The sequence below is a fragment of the Astatotilapia calliptera genome, chromosome 8 (assembly GCF_900246225.1).
Source record: "Astatotilapia calliptera chromosome 8, fAstCal1.2, whole genome shotgun sequence".
NCBI classification, from domain to species: domain Eukaryota; kingdom Metazoa; phylum Chordata; class Actinopteri; order Cichliformes; family Cichlidae; genus Astatotilapia; species Astatotilapia calliptera.
The window spans coordinates 8,607,332-8,634,352 of record NC_039309.1 but is presented as its reverse complement, the minus strand read 5'-3'; the positions used below and the strand labels follow the sequence as shown (position 1 = coordinate 8,634,352).

Genomic DNA, 27,021 nt, shown 5'->3' with positions numbered 1-27,021 from the left:
TATCTAAGTTCATTTGTTTATTAGATTCCCCTTTGTGCTGTCAAGCCCTGTGTTAAGTCTCTCTTGTCCTTTATGTGTTTCATGTCTGCATGTCTTTTGTTGTCAAGTTCGTGTAGTCATGTCTGCGTTTCATTTTGTTTCCTGTTTTATTTTGACGAGGTCCTGTGTTCCTAGGTTAAATGTGTTTAGTTTTACTTTTCCCCTGTGAGTTCATTATGTTCATGTGGGTTGTGCTGTTTTGATCTTTATAGTTATTATTACGCTAGGTTTGTTTATGGTTATTGTGGTTATAATTCTTAGGTTTTGTTATATGGCTTCCTGTGTTCCATGTTGTGCTTACGTGATGTCTTTCTGTCCCATGTTTCAGGTCCCTATGTTCTGTCTCCCCAGTCTGTTAAGTTTACATATCTGGAGTTCAGTCAGTGTGTTTCCTGTTTTACTTTGAAGGTCTGTGTCTCATGTCAGTGTTTCTAGTTTTGCTTCCCTTGTCTCGTCCAGCCTAATTACTCCCAGCTGTGCTCTCCTTCTGTGTCTCATTTCCCTCGTTATCCCTCTGTGTATTTAAGCCCTGTGTTTCTCTTTGTCAGGGTTGTAGTGTCCCTCATAGCTGTGTGATCACCCCTGTGGTTTCATGTATGATTTATTATTAGCGTTCCCAGTTTAGTTTTGTTCTTTGTTTCCCTTCCACCCCTGCAATAAAGCAGTGTTTTTGAGTTCACGTTTGTCTTGATGAGTTTTGCGTTTGGGTTCTTCTCTTGCCTGTAGTGATGGTGAGATGAAGCCTCATGATGAACTGAAGCTTTCCACCCAATTGGTCGACTCATGGTTCGAAGCATTGTGATGATTAATTTGCTCTACTGCGCCATCAAGTGGACAATTCAAGTGAAGCGGGCTCTGTGATTATAATGATGTGTAAACCTCTAAACTGAATAAATAAATTGTTTTCTTGGTTATTTATCCCGAATATTGTCTCAGTATGTGTGATACAAAAGAGAAAGTGGAAACTATCAGGACAGCGTTTTGGTATGATTGTGTAACTGTCAGCCTCAGACAGTCTGTCAATAGTATAATTCAGATCATAGATCTGTACATTTGCATATTTGTATAACTATAAAAAGAAAGCTGACACTTTCGAGACTTTATCTAATGTGTAAGCATCACAGCAGATGCCTTTGTGTCAACATAGCTGAGGCTAAAACAGAAAAACGATTCTATAAAAATATTCAGCAGTAGATCAAAACCAAAAGAAAACCATCAATCAACAAATGAACATTACCTGATGCTGCTGAATTGAAGCAGAGCAAATAGAGGTTTTATTAGAGACACACCTTAGCGTTTTGCAATTTTGCATAATGTTAAAAAGTTTCAATTATTTTAGTAGCCTATTGAACGGCAGAAATTAGGTTTTCTTTTCGGAAGTATTTAAATGGGAAAGAACAGCGGCTGACAAACAACGGAGGTCTTATGCGTAACAAACAAGCGAATAATGCAGAAAACAGATTTTTAGACGGGAAACTGTTCTTGAAGTATACTGTGTGTGTGTGTGTGTGTGTGTGTGTGTGTGTGTGTGTGTGTGTGTGAGAGAGAGAGAGAGAGAGAGAAAGCTGGGCATGAAGTGTGATTTTATCCTGGTGAAAGCAAAACAGCAAAAGTCAGAGGAAATCCATGACGATGTTTATGTGAAGCATAGTTTGGATCTTCTTTTGCTGCTGGTTCGGTCAATATTGTTTGAAGAGAAATAAAACCTGCAGCTTCAGAATCAGCGCAAAAAAGGCGTAAACACGAAGCACGGACCCGCCGACGGATCAGAATCAGTGAGCTGTCGGCTTTCAGCCCCGACCGTGTCCGTGCTGTCTGGTGAGAAAGGCGACATCTCACTGATTCTGATCCGTCAGCGGTCCGCGCCTTGTGTTTACGTCTTTATGCAGAATCGGTGTACCTGCTCTCATTTACTGTTTTAGCTGTTTGGTGGTGGTTGAAATGTAGTAATATTTATATTAAGAATCGATTCAGCATTTTAATGAATCGATATCACGTTATCCAAGCTAGAATCGATTTTAATCGATAATCAAAACCTGCTCCTAGTTACTGTGTAATCATGCTTATGTACATCTGGATAATGACACAAACTAGTGTTTGGTGCTTCACTTTTTAATAAACTAAAAGACAGAAATCAGATTATAGGATGTGTAGTGTTGTTTATTTATACTATGGTGTTTATCATTTGTGATATTTATTACTGTGTGCATACTTTATTAGGAGAGACAAAATTTAAAAAAAAAACATCTCTTCCTTGCTGGTTCCATCGAAGAAGAAATGCTCAAGTAACTATGTAGCACGTACGTAATCCAATTCCACAACACAGTGTGATGGGGAATCAGCTGTTTTTCTGCCCATTTTATTTCGAATCTGGCGCGAACTGGTGAACCAGTCCCTGAATCAGTCACGTGGTACGGACTGCCCGCGAGGCCTCGAACGTCACTGCATACGTAATCAAAGCAAGCCTCGATACGCGCTTCACAAAAACGCCCCCGAGATTACCCGACACACGATTCGACGCTTCGACACACAGGACACATCACTACTTGCCTGCACACAGTTGTTTTGTGACAGGTTTCTTCCTGTTAAAAGGGAGTTTTTCCTTCCCACTGCTGCCAAAGTACTTCCTCATACGATGTCATAAGATTGTTGAGGTTTTCTCTGCTTTCTTTGCATTATTGTAGGATCTTTACCTTATAGTACAGAGCATTTTGAGGAAACAGTTTTTCTGATTTTGTGTTATGCAAGTAAACCTGCATTTAATTTAATTGAAAGTTTAGAGAGTAAATTTGGTTTCTTTCTCCAGTTTTTCAACACAACACTGTGTCACTAAAACCATTGTTGCATCAGGCTGTAAACTAGTTGTTTCTACTGTAAACTTGGGTATTTCATAGTTTATGTAGAAAGAGTCACTTTTGTAGCAGGCTCAAAAGGCCATCTGCTCTGGCTTCATTTTTCACTCCATGGGGCTGCTGTTTGGCTCAAACATGAAACAGTAAGTAATGCTTATCTCTGTTTCTGTCATAAGTTACATTCCAACAGTCTCCTGTTCGAAGTGTTACCCCATCAGGATTCAATGAAGTTACAATTAGAAAAACCCTGAAGAAGTATGATTTGTTTGGAAAGACGGCCAGGGGAAAGCCTCTTCTTTCTAAAAAGTACATTACACCATGTATTATGGTTGCAAAAACCAATTTAATTCAATTGTATTTATACAATAGTAGTACAGTAATACAGAGAAAACAGGGAAAACCCCAATAGTTAGATGACACCCTATGAGCAAACACTTCGATGCTAATGCACCTCTCCACAGAGGTGGCTGTGAACGTTCAGTCTCTGCTTGCACAATTGTGAGGTTGTTGCAGCGACACCAGCCACTATCAGTGTTTCAAAGGAGCTTGTAGGCCCCGGCATCCTCTGCATAAATAAGAGAGATTGATGAGATGATGTGCAGCATCTGTCCCACTCAGCATCTCCTTGGCACTGAACCCCGAAGCTCTTCTTCCATCTTTCCTCCGTACAGCTGAGCCAAAACCACACCCTACCCATACATTGAAGGTTTAGTTCCTTTGATAAAGGACTTTTATTTTAGAAGCCTGGTATTTTTTTCTCTTGTAACATTTATTTTTGATAATTATAAATTTTGAATATTTGATCATTAACAAGAAAAAAAGTCTTATCTAATTATTCGATGGAATCAATAGAATACTTGGCTGCTAAAATAATCAGCCCCTGCAGCCCTATTCTCCTGTGTACCAAAGCATTCTAGAGTCAAATGAGAGGCTACATGTCCAAGAGCTAAAGCTCGGACCAAGTGGGGTCACGCAACAGGACAATCCAAAGCACAGAGGCAAACAAAATGGTGGAGGAAGAATGAAAGAATCAAGTTGTTGTAATAGTTGAAAGTCCAGACATCAAACTGAAAGAAGTGCTGTAATTAGGAGCTGTGTATGACAAATATGTACAAAACTCAATAAATGTAAGATTTTTTCAGCATTCTCAGATGATTAAATATAGAGCCTGAGCAGGAAATGCATCTCAAATCCAAATGAACACATTGCGATATCACAAAAGTTAAAACCTTTGGTCCAAGACTTAGTAACATGACAATGTAATAATTGTTTTAACCTTCTATTCCATCATTTCCAAACTTCCATAACAGGAGAAATCTGTCATTCCCTGTAGCGATCTTCCTTCCTTTTAAAAAGCTTTTCCAGGCAGTATCATTAGCTGTTCCCTGGAATATTTTTCCCAGTGATGTCATTCAGATTGGGAAAGACAGGAAGCTAAAGCAATATCACAATAGTTACTCTGTTTTTATCTTTGATTTTCTTAAACTGGAAAACTGAGTAGAAATTACATTTCTATATAATTAAAACAGTGAGAGTACCTTTAGTACAACTACTGGCCATAGGAAAGGTACGAATAAAGCTGACATAAGGTAGAGTTTAATGTGAATGAATGTCACCCCTCTACACTCTGTATGGGTGACCGATTCTATGTGGACTCGGCTCCTACACACAGGTCCATGTTTACATACATTAATTTCCTCAAGACTTACCATAACTTGCCTTACTCTTTAATCTGAGAGCTGGAAAGAGAAGCTCAATATCGTTCTCATCTCCACACCACTGGAGCTTTGTGTAAATGTGGTCATGCTTACTTTGGAAAGTTAAATATTTCAGTTTTTTTTTTAATTTTGAGAAGTTACTTGAGTTCTTATAACAGACAAATGCCTAACATATAATATTTAGGTCATGTTAAACAGCTAAAAACTCAAACTGCTGTTGCAATTTGTCGTATTCTTTAGTCTGTATTAGAGCAATTAGAACAGCTATCCAGAATAGGGTCAAATCAGACTCCCCGCCCTGGTGTTGAGGCGCTTTGTTTCTGGAAATTTGGGGCACGACCTTAGAGTGTATGGAGGGCCAGGAGTGACAAAATGAATCAATTAAATATGCCATTAAATAATTTATTAAATATTTCATTAATTAATTAAAAGTGGAATTAATTAATTGAATCAATATTTCAATAATTACTTAAAAGCACATTTATTTTGTTTAAAATGTTTAGTAAATTCTTTTTTTATTTATTCTATTAAAATTTTATTTTAATTAATTACACATTTAATTAATTATTGACATAGTTAATTAATCATTTATATGTTTGAAATTGTAATCAACCAATGAAACATTTAATTAATTATTTTATGGCATATAAATTAATTAATTCTGTCACTACTGGCCCACCATAAATGGAGAGGAGCTACAGACAATATGAAACAAAGATTAATTTGAACTATGAAGCAAATGTGATGGAGAGAGAGAATGAGGAAAACAGAGGACAGATATATGAATTTCAGAGCTGTTTATCACAATATCAGTTACACCAGATCACACATTTGTAGTACTATCACTTAACAGCCATAATGAAATGATAGTGGCAAGACTGGAGGGTTTTAGACAATACCTTTGGGTCTGATATCAATGAGAGGAGATAAGCGGTAAAATATCAAGGCAGAATTGTACACATTTGCAAACGTACGTGTGAGGTACAACAAATATCAGCACTAAAAGGTAGCAGGAGATTGTAGATGGTATTTAGATAACTAGGGTGAAGATTAATTGTCTGGGAAAACTGAAAATATCACAAGTGGAGAACACAAAGGCATCTTGGAAAACACTTACCTTTAACCAGGTAACAAAGGTTGTCAGGACAGCATGAGTGGAACCTGGCAAATCCAAACAAATCCAGACAAAGTCCAGAACAAAAACCTAGGAACAACATGGAAAATGACTTAAGAAGTCAGGAGAACATACACGGGACTTACAAAAGATCTGAACAGATAGACAGACAGTAGACAACAACAAAAAGAAATCACTGTCAATAAACTTTCTCACCTTTTCCAAACACGGCCTCACTCCCTCTACTGATGGAGCACTTGCTGTGGTCTCTCCCACACCACTTATTACATCTCAATATGCTGAAAATAAAGATGCAAACATGTAAAAGCATTTACCCACATCCTGATTTTACCCGAGATTGTGAGGAAATGACTTCCCAGATACATTATGAACATTTATATATTGCAATTACTGCTGTTTTCAAGTCGCTTTACATAAATATCTCAAACACACAGCATGAACATCAGCCTTGAGTGGTTGTTGTGAATTCAAATACTTTTACATTTTAATGTATCATAAATGCTCTTCAATGGTTGTTTGGATGGTTACAGGAAGTTCTGTTATCCTCTTAAAAAAATGCAAGATGTCTGTTTGTTTGAGCTAACTTTCGAAATTCTACTGCTACTGCTACTACTAATACTAATATTAATAATAATTCAGAATTAAGTAGCACAGTTTTTCCAAACACCCTAGTTTTTTTTTTTAATATATTTTTTTAGATGGTTACATTATTTTACTTTGTACACAGAGCTACACAGTTTTTCACAAAAAAAACAAAAACCATGGTTAAAATTATGAACCCCCCACCTGACCTCCTGAAGTAATTTGTTGTAGTTTTCTACAAGTCTCACACACGTCTGCTCAACATTCCCAGCCCATTTTTCTCTGGCAAACCTCCCAAGCTCCCCAGACTTGATGGTCTTCTGGCTCTGATCTTGGTCTTAGTTTACCCCACAGATTGTCAGTGGGATTTAACTCAGGGTTTTGTGCAGGCCAGTCAGTAACAATCACTTTGGACTTCTAGATTTAAACGTACCTCCATATAAAATGTGAAAGTGTGATTAGGTGGAGGGGAAATGTCCTTCCCAGTTACTGTATTTAAATATATCGGAGGAGCATAGCAATCTACACAAATTGTAGAATCGCTCCTATATATATTTAACACATTAGTTTTACATTTAGCAGAATGCATCGGTTGGTAGGAATTTGTAACTTCACAGTATTTTATGTATATTTATGAATACAGAATCATTTTCTATTAAAGTAAAATAAAATAAAAATTACTGGCTGCACGTTTAAATTATAATTTATTGCAAGTGTAGCACTTCTAAGAACATATTAAGTTACCAGCTTATTTGTTGGAATATAAAGAAAATATAGTTCCTGTTGTAAATCCTGCATTTACAGACACTTCATGTTTTAGCATGATGAAATCAAACTCCTGTCATCTGGTTCTAAAAACATATACAGTAACATAACACTGTTGAAATAAAAGCTTCTTTTCTTCTCATTTCTTGGTATGTCTTTGTGTATTTATTGCACAACCAACAGATCTGTGTGCCTCATTAGACACACAGAAGATAGTCCCATATTAAAAAGGTCCAACTTAAGGTATAAAATTAACTTGTTTAAAGACAAGTACAAAAGTTTTGATCAATAAAACACCTTTAGGGCAACTAAAAAGATCCAAAGTTTAAATTTGGTGCTGTGCTGCTTTGCTTGACAACTGTGCAAAATCAACTAGCTCTCGTTGGTGCCTTCACGTGCACTGAGCTGTATCTGTATCTATTTTCCACAGTCTTTTGATCCCTTTTTGAAGTTTCATTGAATGATGTCAAAACAAATAAATGTGCAATAAACTTGCATCTGAAAAATGTTAATAAGGGAGATAACACTAGCTTGTGGAGCATACTGATTTTTTACTCAGTACAAGTCACTCTTTGGGAACACATCAGCTAGATTAGTTCCATATAGTACTGTGCAAAACGCTTAAGTGATCTCTCGTTACTTTATATTTTCTTATATTCCCTCCAGGGGTATAGGCTGTCTTGTGATTTTCCAAACATTCTTGAGCAATAGTTCTCCGGGCTTTCTGAAGGATTAAAAAATATCTCCATCCACATGTAAACGCAAAGACACAGGTGTTTTTTTAAAATGTTTTTTTTTTAAATTTCTGTTTTCAGTGATCCAAAACAGTGTTTACGTGTGGACGAAGGCCCTAAACGCATAGAAAAAGCTGGGTTTTCAAAAATACCCGTGTGTGTGTGGACGTAGCCTTAGTGATAATGTCCACAAAAAAAAGGAGGAAAGTATATTGTTTTTTTTTGTTTTCTTTTTGCTCTTATGAGAGAATTGAACCCTAAGCTGCGTAAAGCTGACACTAAAGTGCATGCATTTATGTTCTGGTGTCAATACACGCTGAACATGAAAATTACCAGTAGAAGACAAATTGAGTTATTATGTTAATAATATGAACGTTTTCAGTTTTATAGCTGAAGAAGCCTCTTAGATAAAGTGTGAAACATCTTCAGGAAATTTCTTTCCAAGCTTTTCGGACTACCATGACTGGGATGACTGAAAACCTACACTGTCAGTAACTTTCTCAGCTTTTCCAGTCACTCCCTATGCTGATGGAACACTTGTTGTGGTCTCTCTCAAACCACTTCTAAAGTCTCGATATGCTAAAATTAAGATGCAAACATGTAAAAGCATTTACCCACATCCTGATTTTACCCGAGCCAGTGCAGTAAATGATTTCCTAGATATTGTGTTGTTTTACATCAACATCTAACACAAACAATGAACATGAGTCTTGTATTTGTCGATGGTCAAATGCTTTAGCATCTTAATGTGTCATATGTTTGGATTCTTCCAAAAAACCTGTTTTTTTATATCAAGTTACTTCTTATAAAGTGCAAGAAGTCAGTGTCCATTTGTTGCCTAAGCTTGTTATCTGTCATATCATTTTGAAACAATAATATTAATAATAAAAATCAATTCACATTTTATACGTTCTATTGCATCACTAAACTTCCACCGTCCCCTGTAGTAGTTTAGTAAGTATTTTCAAAGAGCTCTAGTTTCATCCTATCTGCCCAAAGCACATGCTTCCAGTATGCTTAATATAAAGGCTGTCCTTAGCTGGGTTTAGTGATGATCTTCTCTGAAACTACAGTTCCCAAGATGGTTAAGTCACTCACTAGTGCCTTGGCAGTTGTTCTGGGTTTTTTTTTTTAGATACTTCTAACTAGTTTTCTTTCCAGTCTTTAAAATATTTTGACTTCCTACCTTTGCCAGGCTTCTTTTGTACTGTGTGCCTCTCTTTGAATTTCTTGATGATTCTTCTCATTCCTGTTCTTGACACTTGGAAATGCTGTGTAACTTTTTACAGTATATCCATCTACTGCTTTGTGAGCATCAATAGTTATTTCTAAACTGATTTCTTTTGTTGTCAGCTTGATGCATCCTCAAAACAGTTTTTTGCTGTTTTATACTAATTGTAAACTGGAAGATAATCCTCAAGTTTAACTTGATTTTACAAGCTTTGAGCATTACGAAGTTAAAGCACATAATTGCACAGCAGTGGTTTGCCACTTTTTCAGGGGGCTAGTAATACTGACCCTGTTTTTTTGTTTTCTTTTTCTTTTTTTAAATAGGGACTAACAATTTTGGTCTCATTTGCATATAAATTGAGACAAACCAAATTTTATGATTTAACTTTTGTTTTTATACAAAATTGTCTTCATATTATATTTTCAAACCTGTGATTTGTCAGACTTTTGGCCCCACTGTGACACTTATGTATGTGTGATACATGATGCAATGCTGGTCACAAGCTTTTTAACTGTAGCATTTAAGATTTTCACTTAGTTTAATTGCTCTGTCTATTGCCTAAGACACTGGTCTTAGGATTGATATTGGGATAAAACCATGATTGGTCTTTATATTTGCCCTGCCCCCTTCTAGGCCATTACATTAATAGAGCAGGACTCATCTCCTGCCCACAGAGAGAGCGATGATCATCACTGATCTTTCAAAGCCACAATGATTACAGGTTTCTTCTTCCTGCTCTTCTTCATGGGTAAGTGCATTTAATTTTTGAATTTTTAAAAATTCATACAGGTTATAATTTCTGCTGCTTTACCATTTAAGGCTTTTATTCTGGTTAAGAAGAAAAGATGATTGCAACATGTATATTATGTGCTGCCATCACTCAGGGTACTATCTCTCGTGGGCACAAGGGATTATAAATTGAATTATAAAATCTTGCTCTGCTTCCAACACAATACAAATATGCGTATTTCAGGAATGTGATGCAATGTTCATTTTTACAATTTAATTGTAAAAATGAAAGATAAGGAGAAACCAGAAAGCAGAGCATTACAAGTTTTGGATATAATAAAAGAAACGTTCTTGCTCTAGAAAAGTTTATTAAGATTGGTCATCTATGTACCTGCAAATTTTTGTAGTGTATGTGTGTGTGTTTTGTGTCCAAGATTTAGCCATTTACCTGATTTTGATATTTGTAAAGATTTAGTATTATACACTTTGTATATAAAAAGCAATATCTGTTTCCTGCCTACAAAATTGTGGTTTCTACAGCCCTCTAAATCTGCTGTGGATGATTGGACATCCAAATACTAATTCCTAATGACAACTACAGACAGAGATTAAGTTATGCTTAATTCCTATTAAGAGGTATTCAAGAGAAAAAAAAAGAAGTGTTCAGGAAATTCTGCAGTGGTCAGAGGGGAATGATCGTTCTTTCTTGCATTTTGTAAAGTTAAGAATGAATTACCCTCCTGCCTCCATTTCTTTATATTGATCATAAATGATGTGCAGAGAATTCAAGTGCACTTACATGGAATTATTTTTATTTCATAACTATTGCGGCCCTAGCAGGCCCTCCTCCTGAAATTGACCTTATGTGGGTGTCTTCTGCCATATCTCCTGCCTTAGGAGCCAGCTTTTTTGTACAGCTGACTCCCATCAGCAATTAAGAATACTTAAGGCCAGAGAAAAGTGAGCTCTAGTGCCAGAAAGCCTTGTTGGGTTGCAGCTAGTGAGCGATGTGTGTGGTGGTTAATTGCTCCTTCTGTGCAGAGAGGAGTGTATTTGGGTATCGACCCTTTTTGGCTTATTTTCAGTTTATCAACAGTTTTGTTGTTTTCTTTCTTTTATTAATAGAAACATTAATAAAACCTGTTAATTTAACCATTTTACCTCCCTGTCTCCTTTTTTCAACCTGGAAACCTTTTGTTACTTTCCCTCATCCCCTGGAGCTTTTTAGGGGAACAATAACTTGCGAGCAAAAACACAACAGTATGTGCTGTAACATGTCCTTGCTGGAGATTGAGCAACTTTTTGTTGGCAGGTTTAAATTTTGCTGTTTAAATGTTTTATTTTTTAAATCCCAAAAGCTACAGTATATAATACAGGGACAGCAGTGCAGAGGCTTCAGAACTTGCCTTAGAATCCTTTGATTTAAACAGTTTCTTCAGCAGTAATGTAATCCAGTGATTGTTGTCAGGATTTCCACTGTTACACAGCAAACAATAATTGTTAATTATTAATTCGGCAATCTTTTTTTCCAAATTAAGACAACACTGCTGCAGTGTAACTCAGTTTAATGATGTAGCCTGAAGTGTCTTTCAAAGTGACCAATAACATCAGTAACCCGTCCTCCTTTGGGCTCCGCCCCCCAAACTTTCAAAAGTTGATTCTCTCTGGATTATGTTTTTCCTCATGCTTAGGTTATGATATAAAAATTATTCAATAGGTTTGCGCTAAACTACATTCTTCAAAAGCACTATCAAAACTGCATTTTAAATTGTGCCCAACATGATTTTACTATGTTGTTTCGTGCATCTAAAATAACAAGTCATGAAAAATATCTTCAGCACCAAAGCAGCAATTATAAATAGGAAAAAACTGAAATTAAATGTTTGGCACATTGAAATTAGTTTTCATCCTGTCCCATCATATTTTAATTTCTCACTGAAGTGATCATTCGCTGAAAAAAGGAATGTTTCCTTTCCTTCATAAAGAATCTTTTATCCCAACCAAGCATCGGGCCCTTTATTACTGTTAATAATACTGATTACTAAGCATTGATACACCTATAAATCTTTATCTCATGAAGATAAAATAAGACAGAATAGCTACACATGTTAAATGTCATATTACACTTGAAATTAAAAAACACTTACACTGAGTGTTTTTGCTTGTAATAAGAATGAAATCTGTGAGAGGAACAGCTAAAAATTGCTCGAGAATGTTTTAATTGTATGCATTTGTCAAAACACAACTAGTCCCTTATCAAATCATTATATCATACTACAGCAAATCTTTATGAGATAATCAGACGAAACATTAAATGTATATGACAGTTTTTTTGTTTTTTTGTTTGTCTTTTTCTACACATAATGCTGAGGTAGACTGTCCCTAGGTTGATTCAGTGTCACCAAGTGTTTGCTCACAGGCGGTCACCTGATTGTTGCGGTTTTCTCTATATTATTGTAGGGTCATTATTTAAAGTCCATTGAGGTGAATGTTGTTCTGTGATTTGGTGCTATATAAATAAAACTGAATTGAATGTACTTTTTTCTGTCAGGGGGAAATGCCTCCAGCGTAGAGCTGCAAGATGACCAACAGACACTCAATGAGACTATTACCAGAGGTAATGAAAAAACACTTCAAAACTTATTTAATAAAAAAAACAAAAATATGCAGCACCTGGAACACAAAAATGTGAAAATGGACAGGTACATAAATCAACAATCTTTATGTGGTGTGCGTGCGTTCATGTTAATGTGTGTGAGAGAGAGAGAGGTGGAGAGAGTGACAAGTGGGGAGTGTGTATGTGTGTGTGTCACAAAATGTACTTGAAAATAAAGGTGGGAATCCAAAATAATGGCTCCCAGGAGCCAGAGGCAGACAGAGATTGATCAAGGGGAACTGGATCATCTGCAGTCCACAAGAGTACTGAAAACCTCACCTTTAATGGCAGATAAGTTAGATAGTTACAGTTAGGTGGTCCATTTCCTACTCTGGCTCTGCTTGCTGGACATCCCGGATGAGTGACTTAATCTCCTGGGTGAGGGATCGGATTACACATGAGGGAAGCAAAATGGTCTCTTCCTTCACAGACTCATCGAAAGAAAATTTTCAAGACAAAGTATTAGGCTTCACATTGAGAGAACCTGGTTTATAGGTTATTAAAACCTATAAAACCTGATATCTAAAACCTGCCGGTGTCCTGCAGGTTTTAGATATCACCCTGGGTCAACACACCTGAATCAAATGATTAGTTCATTACCTCTCTGGAGAACTTCAAGACATGTTGAGGATGTAATTTAGCCATTTGAATCAGCTGTGTTGGATCAAGGACACATCTAAAACCTGCAGGACACCGTGCTTTGAGGCCTGGAGTTGCCCACCCCTGGGTTATGGTAAAGCTAAACTGAGTAAAAAATGAGAGCCCAGGATGGTTCCTCAGGATGAACCAGGATCATAGTAGAAGCGAAGCATTGTTTCAGGGCGTCAAAGCTTTGTCAAAACAAGTTATCCCAGTGGAAGGCAACCTTGAGGAGCTAAGTGGGTGAACAGCAAGGCAATCTCGCAAAAATCCAAATACTCACCAATAATAAATCGTTGGTAAAAAGGAGCAAAGCCCAAAAAGTGTTGAAGTTGTTTGCTTTTGAGAGGAACTCACTCAACCAATGGTTGGACCTTGGCTGGCTCTGCCCTTAATTGACCCTTCTTATTCATGAAACCCACAAAGGAAAACAGATTGGACATGAAACTTGCACTTCTTACTAGAGATGGACCGATACCGATAAGTAATATCGGATCGGTCCAACTCTACTTCTTACATTTTACATATGTCATCATTTATTGTGCCCGCCAGTATCTCTAAAGTTACTGCTGGGCTTAACCTGCTGGCACACGAGGCAGTTCGACAAAACTTCATCTCATTCCACAGTAGAAACACTCATCAGAAGTTAGGTATCTGTCTCTTCCCAATGGACAGACGAGCCTAACCGAGCTGCATGATGGTTTGCTCGCCGCTCTCTTCTGACTCACTCTCTCAGGGATGGAAAACTTCATGGAGGACTCCCAAAAAGTTGATTATGTTTATTTGGATGTAGCGTTTTCAAGTTTCATCACTTATCCAAATGACTTCTTTAGTCTCAGCTAAATGCAGTTTTCCTCAACCTTTTAAACAGTACATCTGCATAATGACTGAAACTAACACCATGGGCCAACAATGAATTGTGAGGTCAATTTCTTGGTCATTAATATGAAAATGTTCATGACATTGATCAACAACCACTGATCAAAGACAATTGATCAGCACCATTCACAGACTTGAGAAATGGCTGCAATAACAGCATTGTAAGATGGTGAAAGATGTACCCTTATGCCTCCTCTTCGATTCAGAGATGGTCTTTCCCTTTTTACAGAAAGCCTCCTTGAATCCTGGGCTGAACTCACTTTATTAGCTGATAAGACGCTGTGTTGGGGTTGGATCCTTTGTCAAAAACATGTCTTGGTCTTAAACTTGCTAAACTCCTCAAAAGACTGTTCAAGGTTAGCTTTTAACACTACAAAACCTAACACCTGTGCCCACTTCAAAGCTCATCCTTATAACACAATCATAAAAGTTTTCTAAGGTGCTTGGAAAGAAAAGCTACTGAAATTCTGTAAGATTCTTGAAGGTGGTTCACCTTTCATCCGAGAAGCTTCTTTAATTCTAAAACCAAATGGTGGAGAGTCCCAGGTCTGTTGTGGGAGTTCTCCCTTAAGATCATTTACCCATTATTGATCATGCGTCTCATTACATGAGCCAAGGTGTGAAAAAGGAAAATGAGTAAAGTCAAGGGTTGAAGTGAGATCTGGCATGCGGGGAAAACCTTAAGGCCATGTCCATCTTTTTCTCTCTTTTTTGGCTTTCCTTCCTTGCTGAGACGGCGTTTTCGTTAAGGAAAACGCTCTCCAAAGCGTATACATTTGAAAATGCCATAGGGTGGGCATGATTAAATTATGGTTGCCGGCTGTGACAACCAGCCTGCCACAGTGACCGACTGAGAATCACTTTAATAAAAATTAAAGCTCAGTATTATACAGACACAAAAACATTCCCCATAATATATTCATATCCATATATACCATAATATCCGAATCATATCTCACACATGCAAAATCAATAAAAAAAAAAAAAATCATGATTAATGAAAAAATGTTTTAGGAAGCTATTTGCTCTTGGCTGCCGTAAGTTGGTGCTTAGTTAACTTAAGCTTTGTGACGGCTCTGATCCCAACCGTAAAAAAAATGACTTGCTTCCTTTCTTATTTTCCAGTTTGTACATTCCTGATTCCTCTTCAACTCCTCTCCTCACATCTCAAGTCCTTGTATACAAAATAAAAGTCACAAGAAGGGAGAAATTGAAGCAATTAAAAATGAGGCTCTGAAGCAAGCATTTCTAATTTTGTTAAAGTGATGTTGGTTAATTAATTGACAATTGGCACAACTTGCACTGAGCACATGTCATAGATGTAAAGAGTCAGGAGGCCTTCATTTGACCATTGGAATCACTCAAGGAGTTCATGTAATGTGCATGAAGTCTCTTCCTGACAGTTCAGAAACACATGCACATGATGCTGTAGCCTGCTGGAGGTAATTTTGTAGGTTTTTTTTTAGGGCTGTTCCTGGTTGTATTTGAAATAGATTCACAATGGTTATGCCTCCTAACCATATAGACTGAGATCCCTGAATTTCAAAAAAATGTTGTTTTATACTGTGGCATGTGAAACCCCCAGCAGCATAGACTTATAGCAGCATAACGTTGGAAGGACTTAGGGTCACCTAATCCAGACAGGATGTTTATGAGCGTTTCTTTCTTTATTATATGTTTATACACCGCTGTGCATTTATTGATGGCAGTGTGTCTTTTGTCTTGTCTTCCTTCCGTCACCCCTAACCTGTTGTGACAGGGAAAAGGGAATGTCCACACACATGTTCCACTTCTCCAAAACCACTCTCCTCTTCAGTCACTCATGTCTCCGCACGCTTTGCCACTCAGTTGCTCCTGGGAACAATCACACAGGGTTACAGGAGCAGGTCCAGGGAAAATCTATTTACAAAGAAACACAATCAGAAACTGACTTGTAAACACAGAGTTTTAGATACTGCTTGACCGGGTAGACTAACGTAGGCTACTCAACAATCCGGCGACGAGTAGGACAGAACGGCCATTCTAAATAGTGCTCAGGATTGCAGGAGATCAGTGGCAGGTGTGATGATTAGCACAGGTGCGTGGGCCAGAGGCAAGAGCAGAGACAGAGGAGAGAGAGCGAGGGAGGGAGAGAGAGCACAAAACAAAACAAAAATAAACATGTTGCCTAACACCGAACCAGCCAGTGAGACACGGGGGCCATGACAGAAAAGGAGTTTTTCCTTACCACTGCTGCCTTACCAAGTGCTTGCTCAAAGGCAGTCATCTGATTGTTGGGGTTTTCTCTATATTATTGTGGTGTCAATACCTTACAACATAAAATGCATTGAGGTGACTGTTGTGATTTGGTGCTGTATAAATAAAATTGAACTGAATGTACTTTTTTCTGCTAGGGGGAAATGCCTCCAGCATAGAGCCTGAAGATAACCAACAGATGTTCAATGAGACCTTTACCAGAGGTAATGAACAAACACTTCAACAGTTCACAGAAATTCAGTTTATACATTTTAAAATGTTTTTTTCTGCCACTGTATTGTTTAATCAAGTCATAGAATCTAAGAAACTGAAGTGCTTCAAATAAAATTCTGCAAAAAAAATTTGGGGGCTGCAATTTATCAATATTTGTAATGAAGGGGAATTGTGAGATGAGTTAATGGGATATTATGAGAAGATAGTTGCATAAAATTATAGCTATATTGATAAGCAGGGTTTTGTCAAGGTGCAGCTTGGAAAAAGCAGGACTCAGGCACAGAATCTCTAAATGTAACAGTGAAATTTACTGTTTAATTTACTGTGAAATATTGCAACAACAGTTCAACACTAAGGCCTTTATAGAAATGACCACGGTTCAGTTTTTTTTCTTTTTAAGATCCCCTCTGGCAGCTTATGCAATCAGAATTATGATCTGAATGCACTGTTGTTCCAAACACATTTTGCTTTTCCAAGATCATCATATCATTGCTTTCGATCCCAACTTCATTATATACTGTATCAATAAAAAAATTAAAATATTTAAAGCATCGTCCTGGTTGTGGAACACTGGATCAGCATTTCATCCTCTCAAGGATACTTGAGGGTGCATGAGAGTTTGCCCAACCAGTCTACATGTGTTTTGTGGACTTGGAGAAGGCATTTGACTGTGTGCCTCGGTGGGTCCTGTGGGGGGTGCTCTGGGAGTATGGGGTTTCTGGCCCGTTGCTACGGGTCATTCAGTCCTTATACAACCGTTGCAAGAGCTTGGTCAGCATAGCTGGCAGTAAGTCGGACTCGTTCCTGGTGGTTGATGGGCTCCGCCAGGGCTGCCCTTTGTCACAGATTCTGTTCATAATTTTTATGGATTATGATGCGCTTAAGATGAGCATGAAAGTTAGCGTTTTTATACCATTTTTATATTCATTGACAATGTGTCTTTATATCATTTCAGAAAATGAAGAGAATAGTACTAAAAGCTGCAGATATGTTGACATTATTAACCACCTGAACTTGACCCAAGACAAGGATATGTACATTATGACAAGGCCTGTGGAAAATTACAGTGATGCTACACCCGTATACCATATTATGGGAGTTAAAGCCATCTTAGATGTGGTAAGTTGTTCTGGCTAATGTTGCTGCCTTTCAAATAATGAATAGGTCATTGTTCTGGGTCTTTGACCCAATGTTTTGTGTTTTTTGGACTTCTGAATTCTGTTTTCCATGATTTGTTTTCAGTGTGACTATTAGTTTCCTTACTGTTTAGTTTTTTGACATTTATGTATTTTCTTTTTAATTAAACCTGACAGAATATTTGTTTCTTTTTCTTTTATCTGTAAATGTCCCCTTCTAAAACAAACAAACAAACAAACAAACAAACAAACAAACAAACAAACAAACAAACAAACAAACAAACAAACAAACAAATCATGAGCTTTTTCCACTGGAAAATGTTGTCGTCCACATTCAGTCAACATTGTAGTGTACTGCCTCCACTTTTGTTTATATGCTGTATCATAAAAGTAGATTCTGAAAATAACACACACAACGTGTTAAACTGTGCAACACATCAAGGGTGTTAAGCTTTTAAAACACTTTTTCAGTGTTTACACATTCTTACACATTTTTTTATTCCTATCTTTCATAACTTTTATTTGACTATTTTTGGGGACTTGCTCACCTTCCTTCCCCACATGTGGAAAATCAACTTTGAAGCCTGGCTGAACTAACAATATGTTTGTTTTCTTTGCTCACAGAGGAAAACTGACCAGAGCCTTGTTTCTTACATTTGGGTTCAATATGTGAGTATTCTCTTGGAAATACACAATTTTCCGTTGTTGAAATTCAAATGTGTTATAATCATTTCTTTTAATCCTTTCTTTCTGTTTTTCTCTGCTTGTATCTTTTTCTTCTCTTTCACACCATCCTGTGTAGCATTGGTGGAATCATTTCATATTTTGGAACCCAGATAATTTCTGTGGACTTGAAAATATAACATTTCCTGCTGCAAATTTGTGGATGCCAGATATAACTATTGAAGAAAGGTAAATTTTATATGGAAACGCACCCACACTTACAGATGCACATATAGTCACTAATGATGAAGACTAAGTATATATTTTTTAATTTATCAAATGAATTGCAAACTGAAAAGGAATATAGCCAAGACAAGGTTAGAATTAACAACTGCTAACTTAAATATTGACATTGTGCTTTTAAACATCACTCTTATAAATCTCAGCCTCACAGAACCTTGATGTTCTAGCTGTCTGTCTGTTGAATATTATTTTGAAGTATTTTGCAGTGTGCTTTAGTAAAGTGCCTCCCAGTTGTCAGTTTCATAGGCATTAATGCACCTCCATACCACACGCAGGTGTTTTGAGTTGAGTGCTGACAACAACCCATCCTTGTTCTCTTTAGTCCAGAATATGCTGTGTCAATGATTTTAGAAAAAGAATATACAATTTCAATTTGTCTGACCACAGAACAATTTTCCAATTTGCCTCAGTCCTTTTCAAATAAGCATCGCCTAGACCTAACAGCATAAAGGAGGACAAGTAGGTGAGTTTTCTTACTTCCAGAAAAGCAGAGCCAGTGGCAGCTTAAAAATCAAAACGTGAAATGTGACCATGAGAACTTCGCAAGAAGTTCTCAACTTATGTAAACATTTACCACTAAGCCTCAGCACCCTTTTTTTTTAAAGCACATAAGGCGCTTGTCCATATGCAACAACAGCCTATTAAGTAACAAAATATCTGCATCTGAGTGGCCATCCTATCTGGAATACACTGTCAGATATCACATGAGAGTAAAGGAAGTCTGGTGGAATCAGTGTGACCCATGGTGAAAAAGGGGGATAAAGTGGAAGAGCTATTACAGTGAAGAGAGGGTGGAGCACTGCTAAGAGGAACAGTCATGACAGGAGCACATAGAGGCTGTTCCTCAGGTCTTCAAGGGACATGTGGGAGAATAGGAGGACAGAAAGACAAGGCTCCTGCCAAAGCAGTGAGGTATGGGTGTGATGTGAATGATGGGTACTCCTGAAGGCATGTGAAAAAGTGTGACCAGGTGGTTTGCATAAGCTGCTGGTGTACCTGATGTGGAGCAGGTCGCCACCGGACTGGTTCTGCATGCAAAATATTGCCAAAAGTATTCACTCTTCTGCCTTGACACACATGAACTTGAGTGACATCCCATTCTTAATCTATCCATAGTTTTCACCTGATGTCAAAGCTACTGGGACATGCCAACCTGGCAGGCAAAAACAGCACTGTGGTCCTTTGCCGTCTACTTGTTGAACTTGTTTGAGTTTAACGCCAGATAGTTGATGTAGTTTATGTGCTATCAGATGCACTAATTTGTGTTTATTTACAGCTGCCAGAAGGATGTAAAGTATGGCATCAACATATGAACACACCTCTCCTAACCCTGCCTTAGGCCAAATTGCACCATCCCTGCTCCTCCACAGTAACCCAGGCAGTTAGGGGTTTCTCATTTAAACTGTAGGAATGATTTACCTGGCGTTGAAAAAAATACTTGAATAACTTTACTTGCAATACACAACATCAATGTGACAAATTAATTCTGTGTGGACTTTCTGGCACTTTTCCACACTGCAAATGTCCAGGTCAACAAACTGTAAGATTTAATGTGTTTGAGCTAGTTATGTAGTGCTTACCTTTGCTTCAATGATGAACAAGTTCTTGTACTTCACCTGTTCCATGGTGGCATTGTTTACCCATCCAGATCGAAAATGTATATAACTGGAACTGAACTGGAGCTCTGCGAGAGAAGTCACCACTTTTAGGGATTTAAATAAAGCTGCTGGAACAGAATATGGATCACAAGTCTCCAAAATTCAGTTTCTCTTCAAATCTTTGTTTTTCCTCCATGGATAGACGAGCCAAGACAGATGAACAAACAACCACCTTTGTCCTACATTACTACCAACTGTCTATTTGTGGTCACAATGGAGTAATATTTTGCATGTCAGAGTAGTGAGTCTGATTGAAAACTATGGATAGAGTACAATATGACTGTAATAATGACACGTCAGACATGTCCACACATACATGCTTTTCAGCATCTTTATTAACACTTATCAAGTTTGCTGGTACAAACACGCTCAGTCAGCTGCAGCTCTGCAGCTCACAGCCCAACTCACATCAACAACTACACTGAAATCCAGGACCTAGAAACCTTTAACCCGGTGAGGTGTAATTGCGGATGCCCTGCAGGTGCGTTCACCTCCCCAGCAGCAGGACCGCTGACCACGCCCCACCACATACCTATCGCCCAACTGAGGCCGGGGAGCCATCCGGCCGAACCTGCTCCCCCCCGCGATCAGGAGAGGGGACTGGCCCAGACCGTCGGCACCCCCGGCCCCTGCCCATCAACACGAATGTGTTCATTCAGTGGTGGCAGTTACGAGGTTGGTCCGGGGGCCAATCATGTGGCCTCCGCCTCCAGCAGGAGAAGCCCCTTGCGCAGCTCCTCCACCTCTGGCAGACGTGGACCCTCCTCCGTCTCTGGCTGTGCAGGTTGCCGACACGGTGGCTGCTCCGTGGTCCTCTTTCGAGGAGCTGGGATGGGTTCAGGCACTTACCGAGCCCCAGCCACTCCCCCATAAGGAGTGGGAATGGGTGAGGGGACAGGCTGCATCCTGGCTGGTCGCATCCTGGGGGCCGGAAATGACCAGACCTTCTCCACTCCCATGCACATCAGTGGGGGTCGCCGTGGTGCTGACCAGGACTGGATCAGAGCCGCCAAATCCTTTGCATGCTGCACTCGACCTGGTCCTGCAGTTCTTCTCGCCAACACTGCAACACCACCACCTGCTCCTGCTGTGTGGCTGCCAGCTCGGCCACCATTTGGGCCAGCTCCTTCCCTTCCTAGCGATTTAGCTGTACAGGTGCTGTGGCGATTGTGAAGTGGAGACTGTAGCTGCTGAGGGTGAACTACTGCTGAACCTTTGGATGGCCGACAAAACAGATCTTCCGATGTTTTCAGCTAAATCGCTGGACATGCTGGTAGGCAAGAAGTGAAGCAGCAATATTTAACACTTAGATTTAACATTTAAAATTTTGTTTTAAATATAAAAAGTTACAAATATTTTACTAAATGTTGTAAAAAAAAGACTGGAAAAAACATGTTTTTGTAAGGTTTTGAGCTAAATGTGGAGAAATGTTGCAGTTAATTTCAGCATGTTTCACTTTACAAATGGTGCCCCATAATCCTTGAACCTTCCCCCAGAGAGAGAAACTTTCACAACAGGATTGTCTACAGAAACATGATTTAAACATCCATAGCTTGGTTTCAGGGCACACATTAAGTGTACATGACTGCAAAGCAAATGTGTTAAATTTAGTTATGTGGTGGAGAGGAAAACTCATCGGAGCCTGAGCTCCCAGATGCTGCATTCACATTTCTCCCTGAAGTACAGACTGACTCTGGGTTAACACTTTAAGTCCTCACAACTCTCTGGTTGCTTTGGAACTAATCCTAGACTCGGAGGCAGCGAGTTCAGTCATGCAAAAAACAGAGTTAACAGCCTCAGAGGGGATTACTGTCTCTTTGGACTCTGCTAGTTGAAAAGCACAGTGGGTTTTGGAATGATATTCAGAACTCCCCATCTTCCCCCACTAGAAACAGTCTTTGACATTGAATCAACAGGGTTTTCAGTAGAGTCAGATGCCAAATTAACACAAACAGAAGCAAAAACATAATCGTTAACGGCAGAACTAGATCACAGCATCAGAGTTGACTGTCTCCTGATTGGTGATTTCAGTACTGGAGCTAAACAGTTCAGAAATATGACCCCTATTATTTTCAAGGGAACGAATTCAGTCTTTGAGTTCATAACATAATCACAATCGTCATTGCTGCTATCCTGACCAGGAACGCTGAAACCAGGCGAATCGTCCATGTTGAAAGCAGCCAACCCCTACTCACTCTCTTGATTCTACATCTAAGGGTCTGGAGTAAATATCAGAAATACTCACTACTAGACGGTTCGTGGACAACAACACCACCGGTGGCGTTAGGTGTGTTGCAGCAGGGACACATGGAAAAGTTTCAGGACACCAGCCCTCGATGATTGGAGTTTGAGACCCCTGCGCTACACTATATGTGCGTACCATATTTTGTGCCGTAATCTGTTTTCATTTGCTCTCATACAGGACAGACAAGGACAAAGAGACTAAAAGTCCTTATCTCTTAATTCACTGGTATGGTGGGGTCGAATACACAAATGAGCAGGTGGTGACAACTGCCTGCAGGATGCGTGTCTACAAATTTCCCTTTGACATTCAAAGGTGCAACATCTCCTTCAAGTCTATCATGCATTCTGGTGAGTCAATATCAAGTTCTACTTACATGTGTTTTTCGTACTCTCATATATATAAACCATGAAATATCACAACACATAGTCCTTTGTTCATCTGCTCACATTTATTTTTCTATTCCATTTTAGATAATGAAATAGAATTAATTTACAACAAAAACAATAAATCGATGACAACTTTGACACGCAGCATGATGTGGACCCAGTACGAGTGGACATTCGAGGACTTGACAGCCACAAACAAATCCAGCATTATGTATCCACATCAAACTGTAATTATTTACACGGTAAGTACTTCTTAACCTCTTAGGTCCTGGCGTCCACATATTGGGACATCACATTTTAGGTTTAGACCACAATACTAAATTTTGCAAAGATTTCCAAATAGCAAAGAGAAATTAAAAATGCATGCCATGAAAGGGTTTGGGTCTTAGGAGGTTAAAGCAGAAACACAGATGTGGAAATTGAGTCATTAGCCACATTTTAATAACATTTGTAATGAAAACAAAATTGCAGTTTGTTTTGAAAGGGTTTTAAAAACTCAGCAAAAAAGTTGTTTTCCTTGTGGTTTCGTTCCCCCTGAATCATACACAGCATTTATTGGACAAGTACTAGATTTCTTTATCCTCCTAACCCTCTTTTAAGTACAATCTAAAAAGGCCTGCAGCCACTTACCACATCCTCAGCACATCATGGCTTATACTGTAAACTTGCTGTTCCATACAGAAGATTATCAAAGTTTACTCCTGCTATGCTGGAAAAAAAAAACACATCTGTATCCAATAAAACTTTAAAGCAAAGCATTTGTCCTTGTATTACAAACATTATTTTATGTTATTATAAGTTATTGGTCATATTTGATAAGTTCTTAGAGGAGTCACAATTGCAGGCAGCACAAGAAACCAACAACAGCTAAAAGGCAATAAGGAATTCTTTATTATTATTATTATTATTATTATTATTATATTTTATTGCACAGATCACGATGAGAAGGAGGTCAGTCCTCTACATTGCCAATTTCATTTCTCCAGTGCTCTTCTTCTTGGTTCTGGACTTGGCCTCTTTCCTGATCCCAGATGCTGGAGGCGAGAAACTCAGCTTCAAGGTCACTGTCCTGCTCGCTGTCACAGTGTTGCAGCTTATTCTGAATGACATTCTGCCCAGCACTTCAAAAAAGGTTCCACTTATAGGTAACAAAGTGGGGTTTATTTGACTGAATGCATTAATAAATTACATTACTGACATAGTCTGCTCTCCTCAGCTATCTACTGCATTGGGACTTTTACCCTGATGCTGCTCAGCCTCCTGGAGACTATTGTGATGATGTATCTGATTGAGAAAGACTCTGCAGCCCATCACAATGAGACAGATGAAGAGCAAAACCTGAGTGTAAATTGTGGAGACAAATGGTGCAAAGCCAACTTCTGTGTTAGAGGTGAGATTATCTAAACTCATGAAAACAGGTTTATCTTTAGTTATGGTTAAAATACCCACACATTAACATCAGCATTTACATGCCATTTAAATCTATCATTTTAATTGTGTACCCTTAATCATTTTGTCTTATATCCTCCCAGGAATAAAATCCAGTGACTGTGCATCTGTTTGTGATGAAAGTGCCGATGAAACACAATCTGTGACTGAAAAGGTGAGACTTTAGCTACACTTTAAAGGGCTATTTATTTAAAGTGAAGTATAAAAATCATTGGGCTTGCATTTGAGAAATTACTTAGAGAAAGAGATCAAGATGTTTGTTTGTATATTAGTAGAAAACCCTTTTATTTCAGTCACAATAGAAACAAACCATTGTGTCAAATGTAGTAGCAGTCAGTGGCCTAAATTTGTTGATAACTTTCTTTAAAATGTAAAAACAAAACTTTTGCAGAGAAGCAGCGACAAGCTGACAGAGGTGTCCCTTGGTCTTGAACAAGTCTCAGATGAACTGAGAAAGATTGGGAAAACAATAAGTCTGCTCAGCAGTAACGAGAAGGAAGAGAAGTTCGGATACTGGGCCAGAATGGTAAAAAAAATCAACAGGGCTTACTTCATTTTTTATGTCACAGCAGTCACTGTATTTTTGTCAGTTCTTGTTTCAAGGTGGACCAGCTGAAGTAAAATAAAATATGAATTCATTAAAAGAGACAGAACTTATGTATTTTTTTTTTTTTTCATAAATGTCATTCATTTCAATCAGTCCGAAGAAAACAAATGTCCCATTGAGTACAGGTTGGTAAGGTGTTCACTTCTTATATTTAGTGATCTATTTAGCATCATCAGAAATACAGACCCACAGCTGAAGAAAAAAATCTGATATTTAACAGTGATTTCTGCTCCACTTTACTGTGGTGGTTTCAGAGCCCCAGCGTAACAAAAGCTGCAAGGAAATGACATTGTTATTTGTCGCATATTGTGTAGCATCAAAATTGTGAAATTCAGCATCAAAGGTTTGGTTTCAACCAGTTATGAGGTAAACTTGTGTAGTAGTCTTCATGACTATTTTCAGTGCTCCTTATCGCAATAGAAAAATTCCAACATTTAAAACATTATTAAAATGTACATTTATATTTAAGGTGGTGCAGTATGACAAATTATATCAGATGATGATATTAAACTGTCTATTGTTTTATATTATACTTAATTCTTCATTTTGTGCTGTGTAAAAACAGTAATGTGATCCTTTGCCCTCCAGCCGAACATCTTCGAGTTTAACTTAGTCAAAATGCCAGATAGTTGCTGTGCTATCAGATGCACTAACTAGCATTTATTTAAAGCTGTCACAAGAACATCAAGTTCAGCAACAGCATATGAGACACCCAGCTAACCCTGCCTTACAGCCCCTATCACACAAATCCCTGCTTTTACCTGACACTGAAAAAATACTTGATCAACTTTATGTTATGGCACAACATTAATGTGAAAATGAATACTACCGGAACATTTCTGGCTATACAATGTAAATGTCCAGGTCAGCAAAATGTAAGATTTATGTGTGGTAACTGTTTAAGCTAGCTATGTAGCATTTATCTTTGCTTTAAAGATAAGCTGTTTCTTTTTCTTTACTTCCCACATGGCGATATTATTTACCCATTATTTACAGATGGAAAATATATGTAGCCAGGGCTGGACTGATGATCTGTGATATCAGGCATTTTCCCGCAGGACCGGCACACTTTTTATACGTATATATCTGAATTTACAGAAAATGCACTATATTTAATGTATGCTTTTATTGCAATATGAGACCATATCACACAGCTTTATATTTCTACTCCTTAGCCTTTAAATGATTTTCTTGTAATTATGGTGGACCTCATGTCCAATTTAAATTACATTTATTCTTTGCTTTTTGCAGTCAAAAATAATGTTTCAATATATATTTAGGACATATATACATGTTTAATGTTCAGTAAGCTTCACCACAAGCCTCTCAGAACCTACAGCCCCTTTATGCACCTGCATGCTTTTGTTTAAATAATTATTGCACACTTTCTGTAAATCCAATCAACTTCATTTCACTTCTGAAATATCACTGTGTGTGTCTCCTATATGATATATTTAACTGACATTTTTTATTGTAACAACCAACGATTTATACAGGAAAATAATGATTATTAACAAGGTTGCCCAAACTTTGGCATCCCACTGTATTAGTAAACTTATATCTTAACATATAAGGAAATTAATGTATGCTTAATTATTTCTATTTCTTGCTTCTTGGCAACAAATCTTATACTGCTCAAAGCTTGTTTATGTCCCCTGAAATGGTCCCACATTTGTAAGTGGGTTGAGCAGCAGAGTTGGTTGTGTGGATTATGTTCAAACTGGGAGCACAGACACTCCTAGAGTGGTTATCTTATGTCTGTTCCAAGCATTCCACATTTGACTGATTTGTCCTATGGCCTGTGCCATTCAAGTTGATGTTCTGCAAAGCCAAGTTGCAGTATTATTTGGAGTAAGCCCTACAGATTTGCAGTCAAAGTTTACAGGACGACATGGCTGACAGCTCTCTATCCAGACAATTTGAAAGACACTGCACACAGTCAATCTCCGATCTCGTAGGGATGGCAGGAGGCCTGCCATGACTGCCGTTCACCATCAGGTTTATCCAGTGTCTGCAACATGTGCACTGGAATTAGAGATGGACCGATCCGATATTACGTATCGGTATCGGTCCGACACTGACCTAAATTACTGGATCGGATATCGGAGAAAGATAAAAAATGTAATCCGATCCATTAAATATCACG

General features: G+C 38.2%; 1 protein-coding gene across 2 annotated transcripts; it reads left to right on the top strand.

Moving 5' to 3' along the window:
• Nucleotides 1-9,527: 9,527 nt before the first annotated feature.
• LOC113027632 (5-hydroxytryptamine receptor 3A-like) lies at nt 9,528-24,913 on the top strand. Of its 2 annotated transcripts, none has more exons than XM_026177270.1 (12): nt 9,528-9,804; nt 12,337-12,402; nt 16,353-16,418; nt 17,384-17,547; nt 18,189-18,233; nt 18,367-18,476; nt 22,611-22,745; nt 22,965-23,061; nt 23,754-23,964; nt 24,036-24,209; nt 24,352-24,422; nt 24,660-24,913. In XM_026177270.1, exons 1-12 carry the CDS (start codon nt 9,768-9,770, stop codon nt 24,882-24,884), a joined length of 1,401 nt encoding a protein of 466 aa, XP_026033055.1. In that variant the 5' UTR covers nt 9,528-9,767; the 3' UTR covers nt 24,885-24,913. The 2 variants fall into 2 exon arrangements, with proteins under 2 accessions (XP_026033055.1, XP_026033054.1); XM_026177269.1 differs by having other exon boundaries at nt 22,611-22,780; nt 22,904-23,061.
• Nucleotides 24,914-27,021: the final 2,108 nt, after the last annotated feature.